This window comes from Xiphophorus hellerii, chromosome 3 (assembly GCF_003331165.1).
Source record: "Xiphophorus hellerii strain 12219 chromosome 3, Xiphophorus_hellerii-4.1, whole genome shotgun sequence".
Taxonomy (NCBI): Eukaryota; Metazoa; Chordata; class Actinopteri; order Cyprinodontiformes; family Poeciliidae; genus Xiphophorus; species Xiphophorus hellerii.
Window position 1 is genome coordinate 29,425,134 of NC_045674.1, and position 27,908 is coordinate 29,453,041.

General features: G+C 38.8%; 1 protein-coding gene across 3 annotated transcripts; it reads right to left on the reverse strand.

The window, feature by feature from the left end:
* Positions 1-11: 11 nt before the first annotated feature.
* nipal2 (NIPA like domain containing 2) lies at positions 12-27,801 on the reverse strand. Of its 3 annotated transcripts, none has more exons than XM_032557891.1 (12): positions 27,553-27,801; positions 22,794-22,826; positions 17,623-17,691; positions 15,124-15,292; positions 8,513-8,572; positions 6,371-6,492; positions 3,405-3,501; positions 3,004-3,139; positions 2,742-2,830; positions 1,243-1,306; positions 1,056-1,153; positions 12-929 (listed from the first exon to the last, which is right to left on the reverse strand). In XM_032557891.1, the coding sequence occupies exons 1-12, from the start codon at positions 27,637-27,639 to the stop codon at positions 826-828; spliced, it is 1,128 nt and encodes a 375-aa protein (XP_032413782.1). In that variant the 5' UTR covers positions 27,640-27,801; the 3' UTR covers positions 12-825. The 3 variants fall into 3 exon arrangements, with proteins under 3 accessions (XP_032413782.1, XP_032413781.1, XP_032413783.1); XM_032557890.1 differs by having other exon boundaries at positions 22,770-22,826; XM_032557892.1 differs by lacking the exon at positions 22,794-22,826 and having other exon boundaries at positions 27,553-27,800.
* Between the last annotated feature and the right edge of the window lie 107 nt (positions 27,802-27,908).

The window sequence follows — 27,908 nt, forward strand, 5'->3', positions numbered from 1 at the left end:
GTGCTCAAAAGTGGCTCAGTAGAGGAATTTCTCTCTAAAGCTGAATTTATTTTAAAAAATGTTGGTCAATCACAAAACATCAATAAAACACAAAGTGTGTGGATGTAACCTGACAAAACTCCTGCAACTGCATCCAACTACAGATACTTAAACTTTGTGTCTTCTTATAGCAACCCTGCCATGAACTGTGGTTTCCCACATATCCCATAATGTGTAGGTGGCAGATAAGAGTTTTGTTGCTTGGCAACGCTACAGTTTGGTAGCGGCTCAGCCAGGCGTGCAGTCTGAGGTTTACCCGAGGTGAAGATGGGCGGTGAAGCTTCACTCTGGTGCTTCTAAGGTGAGTTAGAAAAGAGGTTGGTGCTTTTAAACAAAGTATTTACATTAGACAAGTAAAGAAAAAGAAGACACTACTTTAGAGTTGACTTTTCCTCTTTTTAAATTATGTAAATTTACATTTGATCATTAAAGGATAAGTGCAATCAGGCATTCTTTTCCTACCATTAGAGGGCAGTAGTGCACTTATTTTGATTCATAGACTATTGAGACATCAGGTCTGCAAAAACCTGTTTATATTCTTTTTTTGATCTTATTGCAGCCAATGAAGGATCTGATGTTTTAGTGCCGTCATGAAGAGTTTAATTTAATTTCTGAAACATCTTTCCTCATCGGGATATTCCAGACAGTGGTGACCATTATATAGATTAATATTTCTTTTCTAGATTTGTGCCGTTTTTAATAAGACATTTTGTTGAACCCTGTAAAATCTGAGCTCACTCCCAAACTGAGTAAAGCAGCAGTCCCGACAGACGGAGAGGCTTCCTGTCAGTCGTCTGTTTGGCCGGCTCTGTTGCACATGAGTTTGGCTGCCAGTGATCCGTATGTTTGGGTCTTTGCCTCCGGCTGCACTTTGTCTGTGTTCCTTCTCCCTGTGAACATGGACGGCACAGATCATTAGGCGAGACCCTGCTGCTAAACTCATTCTGTCTCACTGGCCTGTTTGACATCACATTGTTTTGTTTTTTTTAACTGATCTGAGAGAGAAAAAAACTTACCAGGAATCTTGTCCATTGGAATAAAAGTGCGATCTTGTTGCTTTATCTTTGGTCTGTTTCTGGCTATCAGGAAAACTCCGATGAAGGACAGAAGACAGCTACAAGACAGATTCAGGGAGGATTAACGCCAACACCTGCTGCTATTGTTGTACAAGAAAACACAATGAGGGGTTTGCAAAACACTTACCCAAATAAGAACATAAAAATATTCAGCAAAGCTAAGCCTTCAAATTCCTGGTAAAATATTATCCCTGCAAAATAAAAAAACTAAAGTTATCTCAAGTGCTCAGATATTTGTAGCTTTACAAAAAAACAAAAACAGAGAGTTTGGCTAAGAGCTCTATTATTAAACGATGTGCTTCTATAGATTGGTAGCAGAACAAACATAACTCACAATTAAATTTTATCCTGAATCTGCTCAAGTTGCCAAAAGGCAGGCAAAGACATCTCTTCATGCATTTCAGCAGCTCAAATTAACTGCTGTAGCAATTAGAAGGTTAAAAAAAAAATACAAACAAAACATTCATTTTCTTCCTTGTGGAACTAAACTAATCTTAAGAGCAAAATCCGCCCACGGATGTTCTTCCACTGCTGATGGAAAATAAAGAAGCAATTTGTTGTTCCGTGGAGTCAATCGTGTGTTTGTGTGGGCAGACACAGCAATGGTTAGACAAAAAGCTGTGGAAGGTGAGGGTAACTCCAAACCACACATCCTGAGACTCTTCCAGGTCCAACTAGTGACAGACCTGTGCCATTGTGAAGATGGAGGAAAACGCTGGAGAAGAACGTCAGGCTGGTGAATGAAATAATATGGAACGACTTTTCACATTGATCAATCTATTTGTTTTTGTGATTTTTTTTTTTGCAATCAAAATACATTTTTTGGTGCTAATTTAGAAATATTTGCAATATTTATACTATTTTGCAATATCTGAAATACAGTTTTTGGGTGGGAGTTAATCACTTAAACTCAATGTTTTTGACCATTTTTGCTGAAAATTTGCTAAAACCCAAAGTTTGCATTAGCACAAAAAATTGTGGGGATCTGTTGATTTTATGTGAATTTACACAATCACTCAATTGCAAAAAAACTGGAAGGATTTATTGATGTAATTTGGTGTCTGGAGGAGTCCTGAGGGCCACACAAAAAGCGAGGGCAGGCCAGATTTGGGGCCCGGGCCTCGAGTTTGACATGTTTTGGACCCTCGAATGTCTCAGGACACAAGCGGAAATGTCAGAAGCAGAAGATAAATAAGATTAATGCCGGTATTGTCAAGACTAATATTTTTTATGTTCTGTGCTGTTTCTACCTGTATCTACAGTATGTGCCACATACCAACAGGTTGAATTATTGTGAAAATGCAAGTTGCTTGTGGTGATTTCAGCAGCCGAGCTTTTGTCAGCTTTAAGTTATTTCAGTGACCATTTTTGATTTTGTCAACAATTTTGTCCATGTGTTTATTTTTTCCCTTTGGCATTAATGAAGTGCTTTTGAGCTGAATTGAAGTTTTCTTGTTGCAGATGGGCCAAAGTAGCTGCATGCAGCCTGAAAACAAGGAGGCCACGCCACCAAATACAGCTAATAGATGCAGTGAACAGCGAGGTTCCACCCCTTTACAACATTCTCTTTGATCACCTTACGTTCTTCCTTCAATGAGAGAAGATCAAGAGTGTTTTTTTGCCTACCTGCAATAATGGCGCTCGCAGTGAAAAACACAAAGTTGATGGGAACCACCTCTGTGGCGTCAAACATTTTCATTGCCTGATTGAGAAATCTGTGGAGAAGAAATCAAGCATTGTAAGTAGTAATATACTAATGATATAATTTTCTGTGTTTTGCAGCTGGAAATCCACAAAAGCGTTTTAGCCTGTTGTGAACACGGCTGATTTAAGCAAGGACACAAACAAGCATTTACACCAAGCCTGGCGAGAGTAAACCGTGACTAACTTGATCTGGAAAGCGCAGGAGGCCACCATGACGACGAGCATGACGTAGAAGATGGGGTAGATGAGCTGCAGCTGGCTCGTTATCGACTCTGTGATCATCCCTGACACGGCTTTGACCGAGATGACCGTAAGGGAGGCTGCAACGGAATAAAGTCAAAAGCAGCGTTTCTTCGACTTGTGTTCAAGAAATTCTCCTGTACTTGTTAGAAGACTTGCGGAGGCGATTTATCTCTGCCAATGTGAATTAATGTTTTTCCACATAGTTTTCCACTAATCTCTAACTAGAAATGATAGCAGATATCTGCTTTTGGTAGCCTAGCAACAAGGCAACCTCTCTGCTTACTTAAAATACCTCAATCCATAACCTCTGCCCTCGTTTGGAGGCTTTCTGTGTGTTCATACCGAGCAGGGCCACCAGCAGCATCACAATGACAATGTGCTTCACACCCCTCCTCTTGTACAGATAGAGCAGAATGCAGAACAGGACGACCTCAATGAACTGTGGAGAGAAAGAAAGAAGGGTCACACAAGTTAATAATGTTCATTTGATTTGCTCAGAAACAGAAAGTTGAAATTAAACTTTCCTTCGCCGTCTTATCGTTGGAAGAAAATGCGGCACACAGTCAGACGACGACAGTTTAATTGAAATAAGTGACTGTTGCAACAAAAAGAGAGATGAATTTCTTGTGTTTAATGAGAAGGGCTCGGAGCTGTCCTTGTGAGTCCGGCGGCATTCAGTCGTTTCCGACTAAACACAGATTTAATAGGTGCAGTAAGAAAGGAGCTCAGCAGCTGTATGGAGAGGAAAAAGGCCAAGCTGACCTTTAAAATGTCTCCCAATGGCATCCTGGTAGCGTAGAGTGTATGTTAAGTAAGAGCTCATTCCAGAATGTAATTATTCTATGTGGAAATGGATTACCAAAGACCTGGGTCATTACCGATAGCGCACACACACACAAACACACACACAGGGGACACCAACCAAAAAGTCTCTCTACACCAGGAGATGGGATAACCTCTGTTAATGACCAAAAGTCAGCAATGATATTTCATTTCCTCTGATTAATCACCATCTACAATTAATCCCACATTGGTTGGAGGAGGCCACTCTGCCAGCTGATGAACTAATTCACTGCCTGTGATGAGGAAGATCCTTCCATTTTGCACACCAGTGATGACAGGAGCAATCTGTCAAAACACACACACAGCAAAAATATCCATATGCCTTGAGTGTATTTACAGCTTTCCCTACTTTAAACTCCAGAAGCTTCAATGCATCAGTCAATCACAAAGTAATCATAAAGGTTTAAAACTGTTCTAGCTGTAAAGCAGGGGTGCCCAAAGTGCGGCCCAGGGGCCTATTGTGGCCCCTTGACCACAAATCCAGAACGGCACAAATGTGTACATCTGAGACGTTCTGTAATTTTTTATTTTTTTTGTACGATTACATTTTCCAACCGCTGGAAACAGCACCTCTTATGACTCCACATGATATAAGCGTGTTAGAAAATGGATGGATGAGATTTTCCATGGCAAGTTTATATCTTTTTAACCTGAAAATGTTAAGTACAACACTAGTTTCCTTCAGTTTGGTTTGTCTACCACATAAAAAATAAACATTAAAATTTGTATTTGTATTCTGCAAGTCTCAGGTTCTGCAAAAGCTAAAAGAAAACTGTCCAAATACTGGTTCCACTTTAAGAACTGCCAGCCGCAGTTGGACAGCAGCAGGATGTGAACTCCCACCTTGAACAGCATCTCTGGAGTGTTTTTAGACAAAGCCAAGTGTTCACATCCCAAGCCAACATTATCATTTTCAGAGTCGAGTAGTTTTTGTTTTCCCAACTCAGCTGTGTCCTCCAGATATGTTACTATGGCAACAGCTATGTTTGCGCCCTCGCTGCTTGAGGTGAAACGGGACGAGGCTAGAACATGGAGGAGTAGCAATGCTCTCAGAGGGTAAGTAGGTCTGTCGCGATAAACAATAAATCGCACGATGAATGAAAATTGTCGACCTCATTTTTTATTTATCGGCTTTATCGTTTCTTCCTGCCTTTTTCTATTTCTACTGATGACACTGGTTAAAAAAAGGCTCAACTCCACTGCTCTCCACCCCTTCCTTCCTCATTTCCTTAGCGTCAGGGAGAAGTGAATTATTGCATCAGGTGGTCGGATTTGCCCCTCTTCTCTATCTAAATCTAATGATTATTGAAGGGAAATATACTATACAGACTTCATAATCTGCACTCTTTTGGTTGAATGTAGTTTTTATTTCCACTTTGGTTTTATGTTGTGTTTAGTTTTTATTCAAGAAAAAAACTAAAAACTTCAGGGGGTTTTTGTTAACGGAAACCGAGAGTCCATTTTATTTTTCGGTTGTTTTGTTTATTTTGTTTACCAGTTCCAGTGTTAAGTGTTCTTTTGAAAATGAAGTGTATTTATTTTTGGCAGGATGTGCTTGTATTATTATGTCATTACCCTTACATGAGTTTAAAATAGTCTTCAAACAATGTTATCGTTTATCGCAATTATTTTTTAGACAATTGATTGCTCAGCAAAATTTGTTATTGTGACAGGCCTAAGACCAAAGCATTGTGTCTTACACAAGAAGGAGAATTCTTCAAATGTCACACGTTCAGAAACAGTGAGACAAACAGCAAGTGCTGAACAGGTAGAAGGGTTGATTTAGGCTCATCTATGAAGTTGGTTATTCTTTAGGTACAGTTAAGTTTCTTAAGCCTGGTTTACAGTTGAAGACTGGATGCAGAAAGTTTACTCAGCTGCGTGCACGTCAGACCTGTAGTCTGACAGCGCAGAGGAAGGCTGTCTAATTGTTTTCAGCTATAAATAATAGCAATGCGTCATCTGGAAAACTGTCATGACCTTCGCTTTCATTGTGCAAATTGGAATTACAAAAATAAATATGCTTAAAAGAAACACGGCAATTAAAAAAATAAAGAAAAAAACGAACAAAAAAAACTCACATTTTCTGATAAAATACCTTTTGCACTAGGATCAGCCAGTTATTCTGGCTGCATTGGACTTTGCATATTTTCAAAACTGCAATGGTAACACCTTTTGCACATCACACAAGTCATGTGAACAACAACCAGCATTTGCCACTGGCACAAACCACAAAGAAGAAGATGGCAGGAAGTAGTTGGAGGCTGATGGCGCGGCATGAGTTTTAAGGGCATGTCCTGCGAACAAACTTATACACGACTGATTGTAATTGCGCTTCTTATCCAATGGAAACACAAAATTATGTTTTTTGCAACACTAGTGGAATATCAACAAATCTTTGCGTGGATTTATAATGGAAACGCAGCTGCAGCCATCCATCAGTTCTCTTGAGGAGGGTTACATACGAGGTAAAGCAGGAAGTGCCAGCTGATGGCGTAGTACTGGACCAGATGAGCTGTGATGTGTGTGGATGCGTGGGGGGCAAAGGTCACCAGGAGGTACGTTCCAGTTATGGCCAGGCTGCCACCTATGGGAGAAAGAGACAGGAGAGGCCAGTCAAGTTCTTCATGTGGGAACAGAGGGGGACCTCATCCGAAACTGTTCCCATAAAATTTGCAGAAATCAGGCTTCGTCCTGAGAAACCTGATTGGTGCATCAGCTGCAAACATCAAATTAGACACAGCATCTTTTATAGCATTCATATTCTTCTTCTGTTAAAGTTACGGAGGAACCAATACAGCTAATCTCACCAAGCACATTCCTGGTTTGTGTAGTTTGAATAAATTCATTCTGGCTTGCTTACCTCTTTGTACACAGCCCATTACTGAAAACAAAGCCGGCCTCTGTTAATACCTCTCATTATAAATAATGCTTTTTCTTTTTTTTACTATGAAAATGTCTCCAAATTATTGCTGAATGCTGTGCAGCAATTACAGGACTAAAAACCCCCCAAAAAACAAAAACTGATGCTGCTGTATTTGGGAAAACAACAACACACAGAGCTGTGTGGTGCTGATATGGGTTTCCAGTTCAGCAGCTGTGACGCCCGTCATTGTGACAGCCATGACAATCATGCCATTTATCAGCATGCTCAAAATATTGTTGTAGAATCACTAAACATCGTGATTAGAACTGAGCAAAGCACATCTGGTCAACAATTGAACCAAAAAAGAATTAGACTTTTTTTGGCAAATATTCTAAAAGTAGGTACATTTTTCACCTGTAATAAAGATGTGTCAAAAGCCTCAAAACATCAAGTAATGAAAAGAATCTACTTTTAATTTGAGTAAATTCATTTTCTGAGGCAAAAAAAGCTATGTTTTTTTTATATAACAAAACACTCATTAATACTTAAACTACTTGTATAATCCCATTTTACCAGTGGGACTGCACTTCTTTTCTCTTAAAACATTTCAAAAATGTTAGAGCACACAGAGAGAAAGACAGACCTCTGAACATTTCTCTTTGAACATTTCCCCCTGGTCCTCTCTTTTGCTTTTTTCTCTTCAGCTCAATCCAAAGGTTTTCTGCAGGCTTAAGGTATTGGAACTGGGAATCACTTGGATAAAATAGATTCTATGTGTGGTGAACTAATTCTGTGTTCAAATAATTAGAACTTCCCTAGAATAAATGTGAAGAAGTGAAAATTTAAATATTTTCTATTCCATTGCTCTTTAAGGTAATGGTAAGAATATTAATCAACGAGCCACGGGCAATTTTGCTAAAAACAATTATTTGATTTTACATCTCGGATGTTTTCACTATCTAATTTTTAAGATGGAGTTCTTCATCTTAAATTTGCCACTGCACATAAAGTTACATTTCTTAAAGGCTTACATAATTTTCATAGACCAGGGGTGCCAGAAAATTAGTCTGCATGTTCAGGTCAGTTTATATGCCAGAATTGATTTTTGTAATATTTTCTTCCAATAGTATCACAAATATTCAAAAAATGTCATTTGTGGCCTCAAGTGTATGGGCCAATGTTAAATGAAACTAACAAAACAACACAAACTGAAATTGAGAAAACACTTTTGTTATAGGACATAAAAACAGTAATTAATGGGAAAAAAAGTATAACTAACTGGAACTATATTATGGATTTATAAAACTAAACATGCTGAAAAAATAGATTTAATATCCATCCCATTTGTGTTTATAAATCTACATTTGCCTTTTGAACAGATATGAACCAGATTTTTCTCCCCCCATACAAACAGTTTACGGCACCCCATCCTCCTCCTGGTAGTCTGAGAATAGTGCTGAGTAATCATTACCCAAATGATGTTTACATAATCACAATACTTCAACCGTTTTGAATTCTGTACCTAAAAATTAACCAGAGTTTGAAAAAACAAAATACTACCATAACTAATAAAAAATAAGCTAAATATTTAACGAATAATAACTATTAAAAACTGGCAAGCACACTCTAAAAACTAATTTAAACAAACTGAATTAGACTAACAAAAAGTCACAACAAAATTACTGCAATGAAAAACCCAAAACTATCATAACCCTGGTATGAACTTCAAGTGTTTGCTTACCGACTACATCAGAAGCTCGAATCGTCTCTTTGAGGAAAACCACAGATATAACAGCGCTGGCTGAAAAAAACAAAAAAACAAAACATTTAGTTAGTCGAATGTACTTTCCTTGCATTGTATACAATTTAAAAAGTATGTTAATGTCACCATTAAGAACTTTGTTAGTCACCTGGGAACATTTCATCAATACACCACGCACACGACAGACTATTTGACTTCACACGTACATGATGAATAACATGCTGGCATTTCTACCACTTTTGCAGCATTTTTCCTGTAACCACTCATCAATATCACTGTCAAAACCCGAGATGGTGAAATGCAATCAGCTTCACATTAGCTAAGCCTCAGATTAGTCTTGCTAACGTTTCCCCCGGACACGCACCAAACCGAGGGAGACAAACGGCGCTCGCGGTGTTTGGCTGTCACCGAGACGAATAGCGAGACAGACAGATGTGCGTGCAGACACGTAGAAGTGCTGAGTAAACAGACAGAAACACAGATGGACAGACAAACTGACCGAGACACAAAAACAAGCAGGAAGACATAAAGATGTCTGACAGCAGGAGGTCAGTTTACATCACACTCATGGTCAAAATTCATTAATGCTTAATGACCAGAACACATTTAGCACATTTCTTATATAGAGGAGTGTGATTGAGCAGGGGGGAATCTCTGTACTTGCAGGATTTTAAGTGTGTGTGCTGCATATGTGGACGCAGACTACAGAAACTTCAATAAAATTATTAAAGTGTCAGTCACACAATGAGATGAAAATATAGCTGGGAACTCAGAAAATCTAACATTTTTTAAAGATTTTCTGCTACCAGCTGGAAATACAACAACATTTCCCCCCTGAAGACGCAATTCTGACAAGAAAGGTCGGAGGTCAACAAGCAGCCCTGAATCCTGTATCCAACGTTGCCGTCGGGATTTAAAAAATGTTGTGAAAACACTTTTGAGCCAGAAGCACACACACAGAGCATCCATTTTCAAAAAAGTGTTTGAACACATAATTAGAGAGAAATACATAATTAGATGCGTGTGTTGGTAACACCTGCTGACACTGAAACAATGAGTAAATCCCACTGGTTTCCCAACTTGCTACCAGAACATTCTTAACTTGGCCGTGACGTCATTCCCAGATCCGAGCGTCGACTTCTGAGACAAACTGAACACACATTCATACACCGCTGGCAAAATGGACACAGAAAGGAAAAGCTTCTGTTAGTGCACGATGTGTTGTGCATCAACTTAACTATGAAATATTTATCAGTAAATGACAGACCAATGATTTAATGAAATATGTTACATTAAAATGCAATCTATATACATTATATCTCCCAGCATTGCAAAAAACACGGGCTCTTTACAAAATAATAAGCTGAACTAAGTGCTTACCCTTACTGACCACCTGACAGACATAATTTGTTAAACTCATTTACGTCACAGTATATTTCATACAGTGTTCAAACTCAGTGGTCACTGGGTTAGGTCTGTCTGTGTAATTACTTACACAAAAAGCAGAACATGGATCCAGCTCGCCTTGTAGCGGTGGTACTTTCTTGGCCCACTCTGAGGTCCTGTTCAACACCACAGCCTAACTAAGCATTGCTTCTAACTGGTGACCCATATATGAACACAGTACATCTTCCTATGGCTATTTTCAGCAGCACAATGCACCCGGTCACGAAGCATGAAGTCATATTTGATATCTACTGCATTTTTGAAGGTAACATAGTTACTTTGATTGTGCTATAAAATGGCACTATGTTCCTGGAGAATACACAACACTGCGCCTCTAACATTTTGTTTGGGTTTGGTTAGAGTTTGGGAGCCGAGTCAGCGGTGGCAGCTCTGTGTGTCAGGAGATGTCACAATAATACCAGGGAGAGCGGCACATGGACAGAGGCGGCCTGAAAAATTGCTTGCAAATAGCAATAACCAGACAGACGGGCCATTTGAGCAGGAGCTCAACAAGCACCAGAAGGAGATTAGCTAGAGAACACAAACAGCTCAGTGTCAGACACACAGTGTGGCTCACAGAAGACAGTGTGCCAACAAACACAGACACAACCCCACTTATGACGCTCTAATATTAGAGTTTTATCTGTGAATACCATCATAAAAGTAAATTTAGGAAATCAATAGTTCAGGACAGAGCAGTTAATTTAAATAAGACAAGCTTAATTATACATAATAATTTCTCACTAAATTTTATAAGATTTTCTTGGCACAGTTGAAATAAATGCACATAAAGAAGCTAGGACTGTTCACTCAGACTAAGTTTACAGCAACTTTCCTTAAAATGCAGATGAAACAGGGAGGTGTTCAATATTTCACACTCTGAGCGTGTTTACATGCACATTTAGGACTGTCCCTTTTGCCTCTGGGACCAGCTGGATCTACCAAGTTACCATGGCAACTCATGGAAAAAGTGAGATTCGCACAGCTTGATAACATGAGAAATATGGCAACACGGGAGCCTCTGGGGGATGCAGTTGTGACAGCGCTGCTGAACGCGTGTGTGTCAGATCGGTACACGGTCTCTCAGATGTGTCGTAATGGGGAAGCTCCCAGTGGGAAAACACACTGTGTCTGACATCTTTACACTGCAGGAATCCCACAGGAAGAGGTGAGTTACTGAAGCCTGGCTGTCATTTGCAACAGAAACCTAAACGTGAAAAACTGTCGACCTTTATTATGCGTGTGATTTCTTTTTCCTGGGGAGAGAAGCAACTGAGTGTATGCAAATGCTTTTCTTTATTGGAGTCAAGTTTATTTGTATAGCATATTTCAACGACAAGGCAGTCCAAAGTGCTTTACATGATGAATAAAAAACAAAGCACGATGAAAAAACAAACATTACATTACTGCTGCAAAATAAAGTTATTATTAGTCATAGGCAAATCTACACAGGTGTGCTTATAGCCTTGATTTAAAGGAACTCAGTTTTTCAACAGTTTTGAAGTTTTCCGGAAGTTGGTTGCAGTTTTATGGTGCAAGAAAGCACAACAAAATAAAAAAGTAATTCTCAAAAGTAGTGCATTTAAATAAATAAATGTATTTATTTAAATTAGATGAAAGAGCCTTGTTTTTTCTACTATATAAGATACATAGTAGAAACAAACAGAAACAATCAGGATGCTGAGGTGCTTCTCCGTGTTTGGTTCTGGGGATGCAGAGTAACTAGAACCAGAAGACCTGAGAGGTCAGGAAGGTTGATACAATGTTTTTTGGTGTTGAGCAAAATATATTAAGTGATTTATAAACTAACAGATGTATTTTAAAGATTATTCTCTAAGCTCTATCTCCCTGGTTTTAGTGCGATGGCGATCAGCTGATTGATTGATTTTTTTTAGGTAGACTTAGGCTTATTTCAGTCTGCAACTTCTCAAGTTGGACTAGATGTTTTTTTTTTAGGAGTATCAGAGTAAAGAAGTCCAAAAACATATGAGAGCATCACTTTTTAGATTTGCATTTTAAAAAATGAAAAAGCCTTGATTTTTATTTGTTATTTCACAATTGCTTTATGCTGATCTTTATAACAAAATTCAAACAAAATCCATTTAAATTTGTGATTTTAATATGAATAAAGGTTGATTGACTCTTCAGTTCATGGAGGTGGTGAGGGAGACTGACTTTTTTCACAGATTATCTCTCATATTTATACTGCCACCACATGGTGACAGTTTTAACAAATATGTCAAAATTATATGTTTTATAAAAGTTACTTATTACAGTTATAAGACAGTGCTAACATCACACTTTAAGCAGTGGTTACAGCTCTGCAGCCGTTTCCACCATGCCTTCCCGTTCTTTAACATGCAGTGACTTCATATCTGAGGAGGACGGCTGAATTTTGGATGATGCTGTCAGTCCTAATAGAGAGAGCTCCACAGACAGGACAGCAGTAATTGCTCTCCACGGAGCGTCGCAGTGCAGGCGTGACATGCATGGACAGCGGGATGACATCATCTCCTCCCCTAATCCTCTCCTTTTCCTTCCCAACTTCTGCTTGTCAACCACCTCAACACACACCCAACCTCCGCCTGCTGTCCCACTCCATTAATTCATCTTCCTCCGCCATCACCTTCTTCTGTTTTTCCACTCATCCGGCTTCCTTTTAGTCTCCAACGGGACCTGCTACTCGGTTTTATCTCGTTTACTCACCAAAAGGCACCCCACTGCCTGTATCCCCCCACCAGCCCCCACTGAGCCGCCACGCAGCTCTAGGAAAACGGGCACGACAGCGCAGCAGGAGGGAGAACGCATGTGTTAATGGAGGGAGCATCTCTGATCGGGAAAGTCTGTCAGACCTGAGAGTTTTTACACTGGAAAGCATTTGAGCCATATTTAGTCATGTCTAGTATCTAGTACCATTTCAGTAAAATAAATCTAGCAAGTTTTACATTTTGAACTTAAATGTGCGTTTGTGAAAGCTAAACGTAGTAGTTATGTTATCTTTTTTAAAACTTTATTTTATTGTATTTCTAAGAGTTGAGTAAATGGAGGTTTTTAAGTTGAACAAAAAAAAACTGAAAGGAAAAAAAAAGGTGGAAGTGAGGGACTTTTTCCCAGGGTGCTTAGCGGTATGCTTTTGTATTATGTGCTGAGATGGAAGTGTGTTACCGTAACCTGCATCTTGTGTGTTATTAAGGAAAACATGTATTTCTGTTTCAGCTGTGTGATCGAAACGACTGAGGAAAATGTTTTCTCTTTTTTAAGCTTTGTTCAAACTAAACGTTTCTGAGCAGAATTCATTGTGATGAGTTTAGATATTTTGTTCATGCAAAGTAAATCAAGAATTTAAGTTCCTCCAACTTAAAATGAGGTATTTTAGCTTGAAAATGTGAGTGAAAAATTCAATAAAACAAGTCTCCAATAAATAAATAAAATTCAAATACAGGAAGACAGTTATCTTCTGTATTGTGAATTTATGTTGTTTAAATTACTGAAACAAGTTATAACTACTTACAATTCATGTCTAAGGAGCACTCAGAACCTAAAAAACAGTGTTTAGACAACTTGTCTCTTGCACTTAAATCTACTTGGTGAACTATAATTTCTGAGTTAAAATCACAATCATTTTTTGTTTTAACTTAGAAATACAGTGTACACATCACCTTAAGTATGAACAAGCAGTGGAGGCATGTGTGTGTGCGCTTGTTCATTTTCCAATGTGTGAGTCAGTGTGAGGTGAAAGTTACGATTAGAGCAGAGCGTGCCACAGCTGCAGACAACTTCCTCTCTTTGCACCTCTTTATCTCTAGTAAATTAATTAGCTTGGCAGCTCCCTTTAACACCCATTTATGTCAAACTGTGGAATGTTACGCTAATATTTAAAAACCTGTGTTTTTTACACAGATTGAAAAGAAGTTGTAGTAACGTCAGCTTCGTACTGACAAAAGATGCTCTCAGTGGTTTACAGCGATTAAGTCCACTTATTGTGGCAGAGACATTTTTCAAGCGGCCGCTCGAGCAAATCGAACACCAAAAATACAGCGAGCAAGAGCTCCAAGCCTTCTTAACAAGATTTGTGGTTTTGTTTAGCTCGTTATAAAAACCATTCATCCGCTCGCGAGACGGGGAAAATCGTTCAAGGCACCGGGTTAATAGCTGTCGTTAATATCATCGACTCTCTGCCACCTCCAGGTCAGTGAGTGATGTGTGGCAGCAGGTGAGAAGTGAACCTGTTCAATATTTAACCCGCTTTTAAAGCAGCTGCCAGCAAGGCCGGCCGCTTCTGTTTTGACAGGCTAATGAATCTGGGCCCAGTTCACGGCATGTTTCATTCAAACTGCAAAAAAAAAAAAAAGAAGAGAGATCATTTTGGGGCTGAATGTTAAGATTTATACAGTTGGTGGTAATTGGACTTCCTGGGTCACCGGTAAAATATAAATGTCCAAATTAATCTTAAAAGCGACTAGAGATGGGAGAACCACTTACAGTCCAGCTACAGAGCAACCTGCTGTGATTTCAAGTTTTTGCTGCATTGCTCCAACTAATTATATGAAATGTTAAAGAAACAGTGAGCATTTAATGTGCTTAAGGCCCATTTCCCAGAAGAATCTTTGTCGAGTTTAGAACAAATCAGTCGATAAACGCAGGTGAAATTTCAACATTCAGAAACTCTGGGAACATTTTTATAGTATTTTGCAAAATATATTCATACCCTTTGAAAATTTTCCACATATTCTCACATTCACAGTTTTTGAAAATGAGTTTCCCAGAAAGCTGTGTCGGGCATAACATGGAACTTATGAATTTTAAAGGAAAAAGTTTGCATTAATCTAATACATTATTCTAATTTTCTGAGACACTAAATTTTGGGTTTCCATGTAAGCATCAAAATTACAATAAATAAAGGCTTGTGAAATACTCCACCTTGTGTAATGAATCTATTTATTATACGAGTTTCACTTTCTGAAACAAACATTTTTTTTTTTTTACAATATTCAAATTTATTGAACTACACCTGTATAAGTTACCTACTGATTTGCATATCAGTGTTTGAACATTTGCAAATTTCTGACTGTGGCTATGTGATTGTAGTTAAGTTTCTCTCATAGCCCTTCAGAAAAGTAAAAAGAGATTAAAAGCAGACTCACCTATCACAGACACACAGCCCAGTGGGGCAATCAGCGATGCTGGGGCAAAACCATAGGCTGCAAAGTTCCCCAGTTCCCCGACACCCATCAGGACGACACCAGACCACCACATCCCAGACCTGTAATACGGCTTGGAGCCACGCTGAGCCTGACGGACATGGGCGTATTTCTGCCACCAGGAAAAAAGGGAGGGATGGGGAGGAGGGGAACCATCATTTAAAGTGATTTAAACCAGAGAGCTGCACAGCATGCAAAACTACACAACAGTTTCTCAGTCTCACTCAGGCTTAAAAAAAAAAAGGAAATGTAATTAAATAAACAATACAGGATCAGATCGGCTGTAATGTGACTGTTAACACACCATAACACCCTCTGCTGATTAGAATTGTATCCAGGCAGAAGCATGACACCAATTAGGTAAGTCATTGAAGTGGGACTTTACAGTTCTAATGACATGAACACACGCTACGCTGAACAATCATTAATAAATCTGGTTTTGGAAGCTTCCGCTGCCTAATGATGACAAACGAGCAACCTCTTCAAAAACATTTGTAATCCTAACACCTCCGTCCTGTTCCTAAAAACCACGCAACCTTCTGCACATCAGCCTGCTATCACTGCTAAACAGAGAGCAGCTCAGCATGAAAGGCGCCTTGCAGGTATGATCAAAGTTACATAGCAAGAGAAAAACACCAGGGCATGAAATGAGTAATGTTTCTGGACTCCAGTCAGTATGACAGGTAAGGGGTGTGTGTGTGTGTGTGTGTGTGTGTGTGTGTTCCTGATGAATAATATTTACTCAGAAAAATGACTTGTAAATAAACAACAAGAAGCTCAGAGAGGAATACAAGCATTTTAATTGGAAATAGTGTGGATAAGCATTAGAGTTGCTATAGTTTAGGGCTGAAGCTACTATTCGGATTAGTCCTGATGAATCAATTATTGGAATAACTGTCAGCTAATTTAGTAATCAATTAATTGTTATCTAGAGTACCTAGACTTAAAAATGGCATCTGCTGAAAGAACAAGACTTTCTCAGCACTTAAGCCAATACTGTAATATACTGTATATGAATTTATGATAAAAAAAGAATCTAAGTAAGTTCTACCTAGATCTCCTCACTTTGCAGTTTTAGCTTAACCTGGTTCAAATTCTGTTAAAAAAAACAACTATTAAGCACCCTTTGCTATCTAATTATTAATCAGTTATTCCAAAAATAAATTGACAGATCAGTCTAGAGATGTATTTGATGTTAAGTAAAGCAGAAACCCTGAGTTTTTAGATACTGATCTTAGAAATAGTTTTTCAACCTTTGCTACAAATGTCAAGCATTCACTAAGGAAATGCTATGTTACTGTACTACAGGCAACAAAATGTTTATTTTCTTATTTATTTATATTTTTTGCATGACTGCATCTTTTAATGTATTTATAATATTTTTTTATCCATCCATCCATCCATTTTCTGTTCACCCTTGTCCCTAATGGGGTCGGGAGGGTTGCTGGTGCCTATCTCCAGCTACGTTCCAGGCGGGAGGCGGGGTTCACCCTGGACAGGTCGCCAGTCTGTCGCAGGGCAACACAGAGACATACAGGACAAACAACCATGCACACACACACACTCACACCTAGGGAGAATTTAGAGAAACCAATTGACCTGACAGTCATGTTTTTGGACTGTGGGAGGAAGCCGGAGTACCCGGAGAGAACCCACGCATGCACAGGGAGAACATGCAAACTCCATGCAGAAAGACCCCGGCCGGGAATCGAACCCAGGACCTTCTTGCTGCAAGGCAACAGTGCTACCAACTGCGCCACTGTGCAGCCGAATATTTTTTTATTTTTATTTTTTTTCTCCAAAGAGTTTTTGCAGCGCTAGTGGCTCGTATTTTTTAATGACAGTAGTCAGACAGGAAGGAGGGCGAGGAGAGGGGGGAAGACATGCGGCAAAGGTCGTCGGGACCGGGAGTCGAACCCGCGACGACCGCGTCGAGGACTGAGGCCTCCAAACGTGGGGCGTGCTAACCCCCTGCGCCACCACAGCACGCCCCATGTATTTATAATATTTAATAAAAAGGCTTACGTGGTTAAATGAAAAATCTAATAGAACGTGCCATTTGCTTTTATCTGATCAATCTTCAGAATAAACGATATATTAACTGATTACTAACATAACCATTAGATGCAGCGTTAGTAAGAGTCGGTTAACTCTTACTACTATAGTTATATCATCCACACGTTCCAACTGTGCATCACTTCTTAACTGGTAAAAATCTGTTGGTTGCACAGATAAATCAACATGAAGGTATGTTGATTTAAAATAAAAACAGGCCTGCATCTTTTCTGCTGCTCAGAGCCTGAGAGGAGATGCACAGTCAGTGCCTCAGGGAAGGTTTACAAAAATCCTCGCGAAAACAGAGTAAACTATCAGAGGAAAGCTGGTCGGGCAAGATAAACCTTCAGAGGCGCTGCGTTCCTGCTGTCGGCTGGCGCTCCGTACCTGTATGTTGAGTGAAACACTGATGAGGACATTCCCACATATGGAGATGATGATTCCCAGGAGATAGTTCTGTGCAAACAAAGAGCAAACAGGCAGAAGATTAGGCAACGCTCCACTTGCCAAACAACCCATAATACTCCCTGCAGCTGTCACATCTGTCGTTTCCATGTCAACCACAGAGAACGTCTTTCCATTGGTATTCTGTTCAGAGGTATTACTCTGCAGCCTCCTGTGGAGCCCAGGCTCCTGACGTTTAAACACATTAAAATCTTTATTCTCAGACTGTACGCACACACAAGTCAGTGGTCACAAGGAAGCACGAAACACACACAAAAACACAAACACACTTCACCTTTGTAGTTTTCCCATGATATCCGACACCTTAGATGGAGGTCGGTGAACTCTTTAATACTCCAACACTTCTGGTCTTAACACTGGTTCAGGACTTTTTAAAAGCCCGAAAGAAGTAAAAGGTATTGTAGAACCAAGACATATTTAACTGAACTTAACGAAATGGCAAAAGGTTTAAAACTTATCAGAAATGTACAGTACAATGGCATATTAGAGCCATTGCAGACAAGGAGAGAAAAAAAGAGTAAATAAAAATAAAAACTCAGACATTTTGAGCTTAATCTCAGAAATTTTCTAGAAAAACGTGGGAATTGTTTTGACTTTTGAAAAAGATTTTTCCATTTTTTTTCTAGAAATTTCTGAAATTAATCTCAAAGGTTCTGAGATTTTCCAAGCAAATTTTTGACTTTTCAAACTCAGAAATGCCCTTGTCTTTTCTAGAACGTTACTTTCTTTTTATCTATCTACAATGCCCCTAATGATCATTATAGAAATATGACCTAAAAGCTATGGGGGTTTTTAAGTCCTGATCTCTGCCTGCATTTTTTGCACCTCCTTTACTTTGTTGTTCAACAAGCACAAATAAAATTACAATAATTCAACAGACCGAATGAAACATAATTCCTTGAGGCTGTTTCCTTAAAACGTATTAATGTTAAAAAGCTTAGGAAATGACGACTATTTGATGAACATAGAAATGTTTAAGAGAAGCAGGAAAAATGACTTTTCTGAAAACCTCCCTCTATCTGTGGCTTACTGAGCCAGCCCAGCATTCATTCATAAACGAAAAAGAACATGTTGTGCTACATTTTTCACATACAAAAATAGCTGCCAGGTGGAAAAACAGTTTCAGGTCATAAATGTACCGCTGGGTGTGGGAGGACAAACTTTATAAAGGAATCCAAACAGCTTGGGGGTGGAATTTGAATGATGGAAACTAGAAACGGGAACCCAATCAGAGCAAATATGAGGAATAAAACAAAAGGATATGAAGCTGAGCAGGGGAGGAGATGCAGAGAAGAAAACAGATTAAGAAGATTAAAAATGAAGGAGAGGAGAATGTCAATGTTCAGGTTCAGTGGTTCATTAAGACAACCGCAATGTTGTCAGTGTGACTCTGCTAAAGGCAACATTTTTTTCCCCAGAAGACACAAAACCTGAACTACCTTCTGAGAACATCCCAAACTAATCACTGCTGCGTGGTAAAGTTGCTACTACATGTTGTTTTGAGTTTTTGTAATTTGACATTTGTTAAGTTGCACTTCTAGCCATCTACTGACGGGTAGAAGTGCTTTATTTGCGTCAACACCAACTTATTCAACATTTAAAAACCTGAATTTCACTTTGAAATAGGGTTGAGACGATTAACCAGATTAATCACAAATAATCAGTGATTAAAAGGATCTTCAGTGAATTTAGTAACTGATTAACTGTTAACTGGAGTTTACGGACCGCCCCCCCAAAAACGATCACTTGTTGAAAGAACACCACAGTCAGAGCTGTAATTAAGCCAAAACTATACAAAACATACAGAAAGAAAACTGAATTATTTGCTATTTTTATACATTTTAAATATTGTATCAAGTTAACTGTAAACCATTTAATATTCCAGTCCAACAAAAATAATACAATGACATTTGTAAGGCACTTCCAGCCATCTTGTGTAAGCTGTGCACATAAGGAAAATGAATAAGTCACTCCAGAAGATCCAGCAGAACGAATGAAACAAGAGACTTAGTTGTCGCTTTCCCTAAAACTCCAAGCCCATTTCTATTTGTTTCTGATTTTTCTCCTCATTACGCAACATAATTTTGTAAGTCCACTCAACATACGTCGCTGTACAGTAAAACCACTGCTCTGTGTTGCATGAAAGTGCTTTTTATCTCCTTTGAAAGCCCTATTGAAGCCCTATGGATTTATGGATGATCTGAAATTCACATTCAGTCTTATTTTTCTGCTCTGCTTCCATAATTTCAACCCCTTGCTCACTGCTTTCACTTTGGCACCATGTCTGATGATGAGCCCACTGACCTGGAACATACCTGAGCCGGGATGAGACATCACCAGAGCACAGCAGGATTTAGACATCAGTCTGTTTGTTTTTCTATATAAGCCCCAATGATTGCAGTGTGCGAGAGGGAAACAGGATTTCTTGGAGGAGGAGGTGGGGAGCAGATGGGCAGAGTGCTGATAAGATTCCTGAGGGACCAACACCAAGTCAAGGTAAATAGTTTCTGAGTGTGGGGGGAAGGAAGGTTGCAGCACTTCATTCCCACTTTAAGCCAGAAAGACTGATAGATCATAGTAGGGCTCAAATGATTAATCGTAATTAATCAAATATCGACATGGTTGATTAATCGTGATTTATTCATTATTAAACATAATAAATTAATCATGATTAATCATTATAAACACAACCAGTTTGTTGTGATTATAATTGATTATTCCAATAATCATCAACTGATCTCGTCATTGATTAATCGTCAACTGGACTCTGACACTAAAACATGCCATTTGCTGACAAAATATACAAAAATGTAAACATTATACAGTCGAGATGAAAAAGCTTCTTTGTATATTAATATGTTCCACCCAGAACTCTGTAAGTGGTATAGTTTTAATATCACCTGGCTCAAATTCTATTTAAAAAATCTCCTATTAAGAAGCTTTTGCTATCCAATTATTAATCAGTTCATCCAAAAAATATATATAATTAATAAATCAGCCCTACACTGTGTTGAGGTTAAATCAAGCAGATGCATCCTTAGTGATCAAGTATTCACTAGATGAAGGCTCTTATTGGATTTTAGGCAAGAAAATGTTTAGTTTCCTAATAAAAAAATCGATTTATTTATTAGTATCTTTTAATGTATTTCTAATATTGTACAAAAAGGCTTAAGTGGTTTTAAATAAAAAATATGCAGAATGTGTCAATCTGTATAAGATTAATCACAGATTAATCACCAGACTAATCGATAAAATAATAGAGTAAATGATAGTATAATCGATTACTAAAATTAGCTACAGCCCTAAATAGGGGTAGGATTTCATTGTAGGTGCAGCTGAGTTACAGGGAGATGTACGACATCCTCCATCAAATGCACTAAGTCAACATCAATAACCTTGTCAGGCTTTCCAAGAGACTGCATGAGGGGTCTGAAGAGGCTGCAGGTTAATACCAAGAGGAACCGGAGAGCAGAACGAGTCCTTGTGTGAGAAGAACGAGACTCCATGCGTGTGCGAGAAGGTGTTAGGGTAGTGGATGAACTGCCTGAGGATAGTTCATTTCACACACCTCACACTGGAGAAAGCAATTTAAAGTGTGAGCGGGGGTTCATCTCATCTTCTACTGGATTCATTCCCGTCATACCAAGCGTGCCAGCGAGCGGAATTCAACTAATTACAGGGAATTATGCTCTCCTTTGTTTATTTGTTGCCTATTGATGAAGACGGGAGGTGTGCTTTTGGAGTACGGTCGGGGAAAGAGAGAGGGGGGTCTCAGCAGGAATCAAGCACCTCACTCAAACAGCGGAAGATTAATGCTCTACTCACTGAGGGAGACAAATTCACATGAGAAAGTGTGAAAGAGAAAGCAAGCAGCGGAGGAGGACCAAGGGAGAGAGAGAAAGAGAGAGAGCTTTTTCAGTCACAGGAAGAGCAAACAAAGCAGCCGAGGCCGGTACGCTGGGAGGGGCTATTACTTAGCAAACATTGCAAACTTTACACACAGAGAGCAGGAGACAGGAAAGATCCTTATGTTGGAGGGGTGTTTGCTTTCAAGCAGGACCAAGTGGGGAAGATTTCAATTTTTTTATGCTCAGAATTGTGGAAAGGTAGCAGATTAAACACCTACAGAACAGGTCAGATGAAGTAACAATACTGGATTAGCTAATCTGTTAAAAACACTCTGTTCTTGCAATATTTTGGTTTTGGTTTCCATTATATTTGAGCTTCCTCCAACATGGAGGCTCAAATATATACATACACCTTCACTAATGGACTAAAAACAATGACAGAGGATTATGTTGTCGTTTTCAGACTTGGTCATGATTGGGTATTCCTACAGGATAATCATCCCAAAGTGTTTTTGAACACATAAATAAAAGACTAACATTAAGTCTTCATCTCAAATATGCTGGACAATTTCTCAACTATACTTAAAAGCTGGGTTTGCCTGAATACCTAATTTTGACCCCGTTTAGATTAGATCCACAGTAAAATTTAAACTTGTGTATCTATTTCTTGTTTTTATTGCATTTCTAATGGGTTGCATTGATTGTAGTTTTCTGGACGATCACCAATGTTTAAAAAGCGTGATCTGTCGATTCTAATTTTGGCTAATAATTTTTTAGACTAAAAGTCACCAAATATGGCACAAAAAAAAAATCGCTAAGTTGGCAACAGTGGAGTGACCATTGTTAGCCATGCATGTGCAGACATGATCTGGTGGGCGGTGCAATCAGTCAGTTCTCTCTCACAGCAGAGCAAAAGGGAACAGCTGCTGATTTTTAGACCTTAGCAGAGGTGGAAAAGATTGGTTTCACATGCAAGCATCGGACAATCACTGATCACCCAAAATGAAAAAAAATTGGGGTCAATTCATCAGTGCACCCCTAATTTCTAATATTCCTAACTGAATGTGGCAGTGATTGTGGTTTTTGCACTGTAAACCACTCACTATTCTACAAATACGAATCATAAAATACCAGAGTAAACTATTCCAAGCAGGACATTGTGACACGTGCTTAGTTAAAAGTTAAAATGGCATCACATAAATATCCTGGTGGTCTTTTTACCTGGCACTTTGAAGACATACTTACACAAACGTGAGCTGTGCTCCAACTCCAACAGGCCTGAAAATCAGGATTAAAGAAAAAGAAAAGAAACTGAAAGTTTGTTCACGTATGCTGGTTTTATTTACTGTCCTAGAGGAGAAATTAGTTCTGTGATTTCCAAACTCAACTGTGTCATCTAAATTAGATCACACACATGTTAAAATAAAAGTTGGATTCATTTACGATCAACTGAACCTGAACCATGTTCATAAAAATCTGTGGATTAAACAAGAACAACACTTATGATGAGAAGCTGCCATCCAGTCATCCTGGGCTTGAATATTATATAAATTCTTGACATTTAGCCATGTCCATGAAACATTAAAACACACCTTTTCAAATATTAATACATATAAGGACAAATTAGTCACATTTGTAACTTTATTGCCAAGGTCTGGAAGAACACCCAAATCTTCCCCGCTGAGACAGATGGAAATTGTTTGGGATGTTCAACAAGACTGAAGTTTGTCATGAACTGAAAACTGCTGAAATTGTTCACAATGAAAGTGTTTTTACATCATCTTGAACTGACATGGTGGCAGATGACTACATGGAGAAGTCAAATGCCTTCTGGATGAAATGATAATGGACCTTCGACTGAAATCGGGAGTTAACGCTGACTGATCGTGTTACGCTATCCCAGCTATGAGATGTAAGGATAAGACGGGACTGTGGAAAAAGTCTGATAAGATACAAAGCAGAGCCAGTTCAACTTTATAATCCTCCTGCATCCATCTGATGAAAGAAATATGTTACCGTGGTAACAACACTTTTGCTTTGATCTAAGTGCTAAATGCATTTGGACAGCTACCGTGTTACAGGATAAGGAGAGTTGCCCAACACACATTTACAGCCTGTCCTCATATTGAAGCTGCCTAGTTAAAGGCCCCTCGAGTCTCCAATCTGAGCCTAGTTATGTTGGTGTATCAACTGGCATGAGGAATGGAAAAAATGGTCCAAAAAGGGGGCTTCTTGGTTGAAACTATGGTGTGAAAAAGACTAAAAACTTCAAATGAAAAGTCAAAGTGGAACTTTTAAACCCAAGAGTTTATTTAAGTTCATTTAAAAAGTTACATTTTTGGGGGGGGGGCTGTATTGCCACCAGTGGCATTGGTGCACTACAGATGATGGATTAAACAATACAAAAAAATAAAAAATAAAAATGTTTTTACTTACCCTCTAGCTAACATAAAGCTTTTGTGCCAGATATAAACCCTTTTAAAATGTGCTAAATGTATGTAAGATCAGTGCCAGAAAACAAGAAATTTAAATGAGCTCAACTATATTTCAGAAGAAGAGTAGCCAAGAGTATACTGGAAGGAAGCTGATAACTACAATACAATAAATTCAAGGCACAATTTACAAAGGCACATTTAAAGAAGGATTAATGAGGATGTATGTCACGTTGGGTGAGGTTATAATCGGATCAAATTACAAACTGAAATGAGTTGGGGGGGAAAAGAAGCTCCAGGTTATTATAAACAGCTAACAGAAATACTAATCTGACGAAACAAATCAAAACCACAAACATTGAGAATTATGAACAAACATGGCAATAAATAAGAATATAAATACAGAAATGATCAAGGCAGAAAATAACTGTAGCTGAACGTCTAACACCAAAGGATTATGTGTACAGTATTTCTGCTTGTGTGTGTAATCATAAAAAAATCTATAACACATGTAAAGTTTTGCCCCCATTTTTTTCCCTGTACAAATCACTGCTGTTGTGCACTGACAATCATTCAAACTACTGAATGAAATCTTTAAAAGGCCCAAACTAAGATAAGAGTGATGCTCATGGACAGTGTATGTAAACTCAAACCAAAATACTTAGATGTTATAAGGAGGTGTGGATGTTATGGGCTTAAGAATTTGTTTCGCAATATTTTGTGGTATTGTGATAAGAAATATTATGATAAAAAATACTATTTATTACTTATTTTTGGGAATCTTTGGTTCTCCATGGAAACTCATCCATAGCAACACAAACTTTAATATTGTTTTTGAATACATTCCCATGAATTACTTAAAGAAGTTTGTTTTATGTCACCAAATTGCACAGAGTGACTTAATTTAACCATATTTTCAAATTTGCTGATATTTATTGACACTTTAGTGGGGAAAAAAAGAGCATTCATAAGTGAAATTTATTGTGACAACGATAAATCTAAATTCTTATCATGATGATAAATGTTTCACAATAAATGATAAACAATACAATAAATGCCCACCCTCACTACTAAGAGGGTAGTTGAATGTAAAACTGTGCAGGCTTCGAGGCAGATGAGAGGAACTGATCCCACTCCATGGTACGACACTGACCAACAGTGAGACAGACAGACAGACCAACAGACAGACATGGAGACAGCATGGCCTTTTGTGTCCAAAGACAATAGGTAACTGTCCCTCTATGGGACGGGCTGATCTTTTTTATTGCTGCTAAGTGCTGTGGAGAAGCACATAGGATGAAAGAGTCAAATCAAAGAGCGAAGGGGAAATAATGACGTGCAAACTCTTGATAGTCATCGCTGGTTTTGATAATTGTAAGAAATCATGCATCAGCATTCCTGGTGGACTTGGAAAATCTAAAAATATTTTTTCCTCAGATTCTGAAAACATTTAACCCCCAACTACGTATTTACTAAGCAGGGCTTTCGATCAAAATCAAGACACTGAACTAAAGCCAGTAGAGACATCAGCCAGAAGCATAAACAATGGCTATTCTTAGAAACTTAAATGAATTACAGCTCCAAAGATGTAGGGCAATTAGATAATCAAAATGTATTCTGCGCTTTGGGGGCACAAAAATGTGCAAATGGTTCACCAAGTGGGTGTTAAATCTGAATATATTTAGCAAGATGGAAACTTTCGCTTATTGACTGGCAGAGAATCGAGGTATGTTATGTAAAAGTGAACTCTTAAAGTTGCTTGTAGCATTGATATTAATGCAAAACATAAAGAGTTATGAAACGGAGTGAGACAGACAGATATTGTCCCCTGGTAGTTAGGGATGTTCCATGGGATGGTGGGTAGCTGGGACCATTAGGCAGCTGCTCAGGACTTCGTACACTAGATCTATTCTCCAACATCCCACCCAAGAGCCATTACTCATTACTCACGCCTCTCTCTTTCCTCCTCTGCCACTCTTTCTCTTTCTCTCCCTGGCCCCCGCTGGTAATGTCACGCAGAGGAAACGTGCCAATAAAAGACAGAAACACTTTGCAGAGGGAAATGAGCATCAGGAGAATGTGCCTTGGCGAAAAGGGCAAGAGGATATTTAGGCGGGCGAAAACACACACAGTGGGACATTAGCAAACACACATTATCTACCACAGACGGAGAGAAAAGGCTGCATATCTGAATATCAGATTTTATTGAAAAGACAGATCGAGAGAGTCTGCTAGTCACATTTCGGGAGGCTAAAGAAGGCTTTCGGCACAGTGTTTAGTCACGATCACTTTAAAAGGTAGTTGAAAAGGTTGCCAACAGCAGTAGATCTCTGCTCTGTCAGCTTCCTGGTTTACACCACTCTTCATTACACAAAAAGCTTCAGAAGCAAAGGTTGTGTTTTAGATAATAAAAAAAAAAGTTGTTGAATTATTGAAATTTCTTTACAAAAGCATACGCCAAAAAACACAGTTGTAGACAGCTAGGGTGTCCATTAGCAACAGCTGCTTAAGCATCATAAGGAGCAGAGCTTACAGGGATGTTTGACTTTAACACTAGTACTAAAGTCAGACTATTAAAAGTCAAGTAACTAACATTATTTTAAACCATTAAAAAGTCAAGAGCATTATTGGCTGCATGTTGGCGGCTAATGCCAAAAAGCAAAGGAACATTTTGGGGGGAATTTGAGAGTCACAAATTTCCACAGGTTTCAATGTAAACTCCGTGACGATATTTCCACACTAGCAGTCCTAATACTTGATACTTAACCTACACACATACTGCAATCAACTCAAACTTCTTTTATGCCATTTCAGAAGGAACTGTTGTTTCCAACATTTTGGTGAAACACCTGATATCAGCCTCTGCTGATCATGATGCACGAGAAATTGAGAACACTTCTACAATTTAGCTATAGTCTAATCCTAATGTTAAGTCAAGATGATTTTTCAAATGTAATAACTAAGCAAAGGATAGCGGAATTAGATTTAATCTAATTAATGGTAACGGACATTTAAAAACTAAAATGCTTGATTTAGACTTAGGGAATGGTTTTTTTGTGACTTTTGTTAAATGGACAGGAAAGAGAAGCGAAAGACTTGCAGCAAATGGACCGGGAATCGAACCCGGGACAACCGCGCCGAGGACAGCCTCACCATCACACGAGTGCGCGCGCGACCAACTAAGAAATCATCCGCCCGATTTAGAAAATTTTAATGACTAATATTTAATACGCTCCGAAGAAATCTGAACCGGGATAAATGCCGTGTTGTCTAACGAGATGGATGGGTCGAACGTGTTGAGGTGGATGGCTGATATCTTAAAGATTTAAAATTGTCTATTTAATTGGTAAGAGTTAACCCGTGTCTGTGAGACAAAGTCGGCTTTTAAAAGTATAACGACTTTCATTCAAAGAGGCCCCAACACATTAAGTCAACAAAGTTAAGTTTAAACTTAAAGCGCACGAACACGCAATAATAAGATGAATTCCTGACAATCCATCACCACGCGCCATTAATTCTCGACACAGCTCAGTCGTCTCATTTTTCCTGAGTGAAAAGTTAAACCAACTCACCTGGAGCGGATTCTCAACAATCTGCGCTCTCAGAGCTTCGGCGGAAATTAAAGGAACAGTCGCGTTAAAATCACTTGAATTCTCCATTTTTCTCCCTTATCATGCAGCAAGGAAATGTTCCTCCGTTAGAACTGCCGCTCCCATCACATCCTTATCTCCCTAAACGACCCCCAAAGCATCCCACGTCCGGAGTCGCTCCAGTCGAAACTCAAGAGGAAAAGTTCACCTCTGATGTCAACCCGGATCAGGAGTTTGTGAGGGGTTCAAGTGCGCCTGGGAAAATTGAACTCTCATACGCAAAACCACAAAGAAGACGCGATGGTTGCAATTTCTGGATCAATTTATCACGTCTTCAT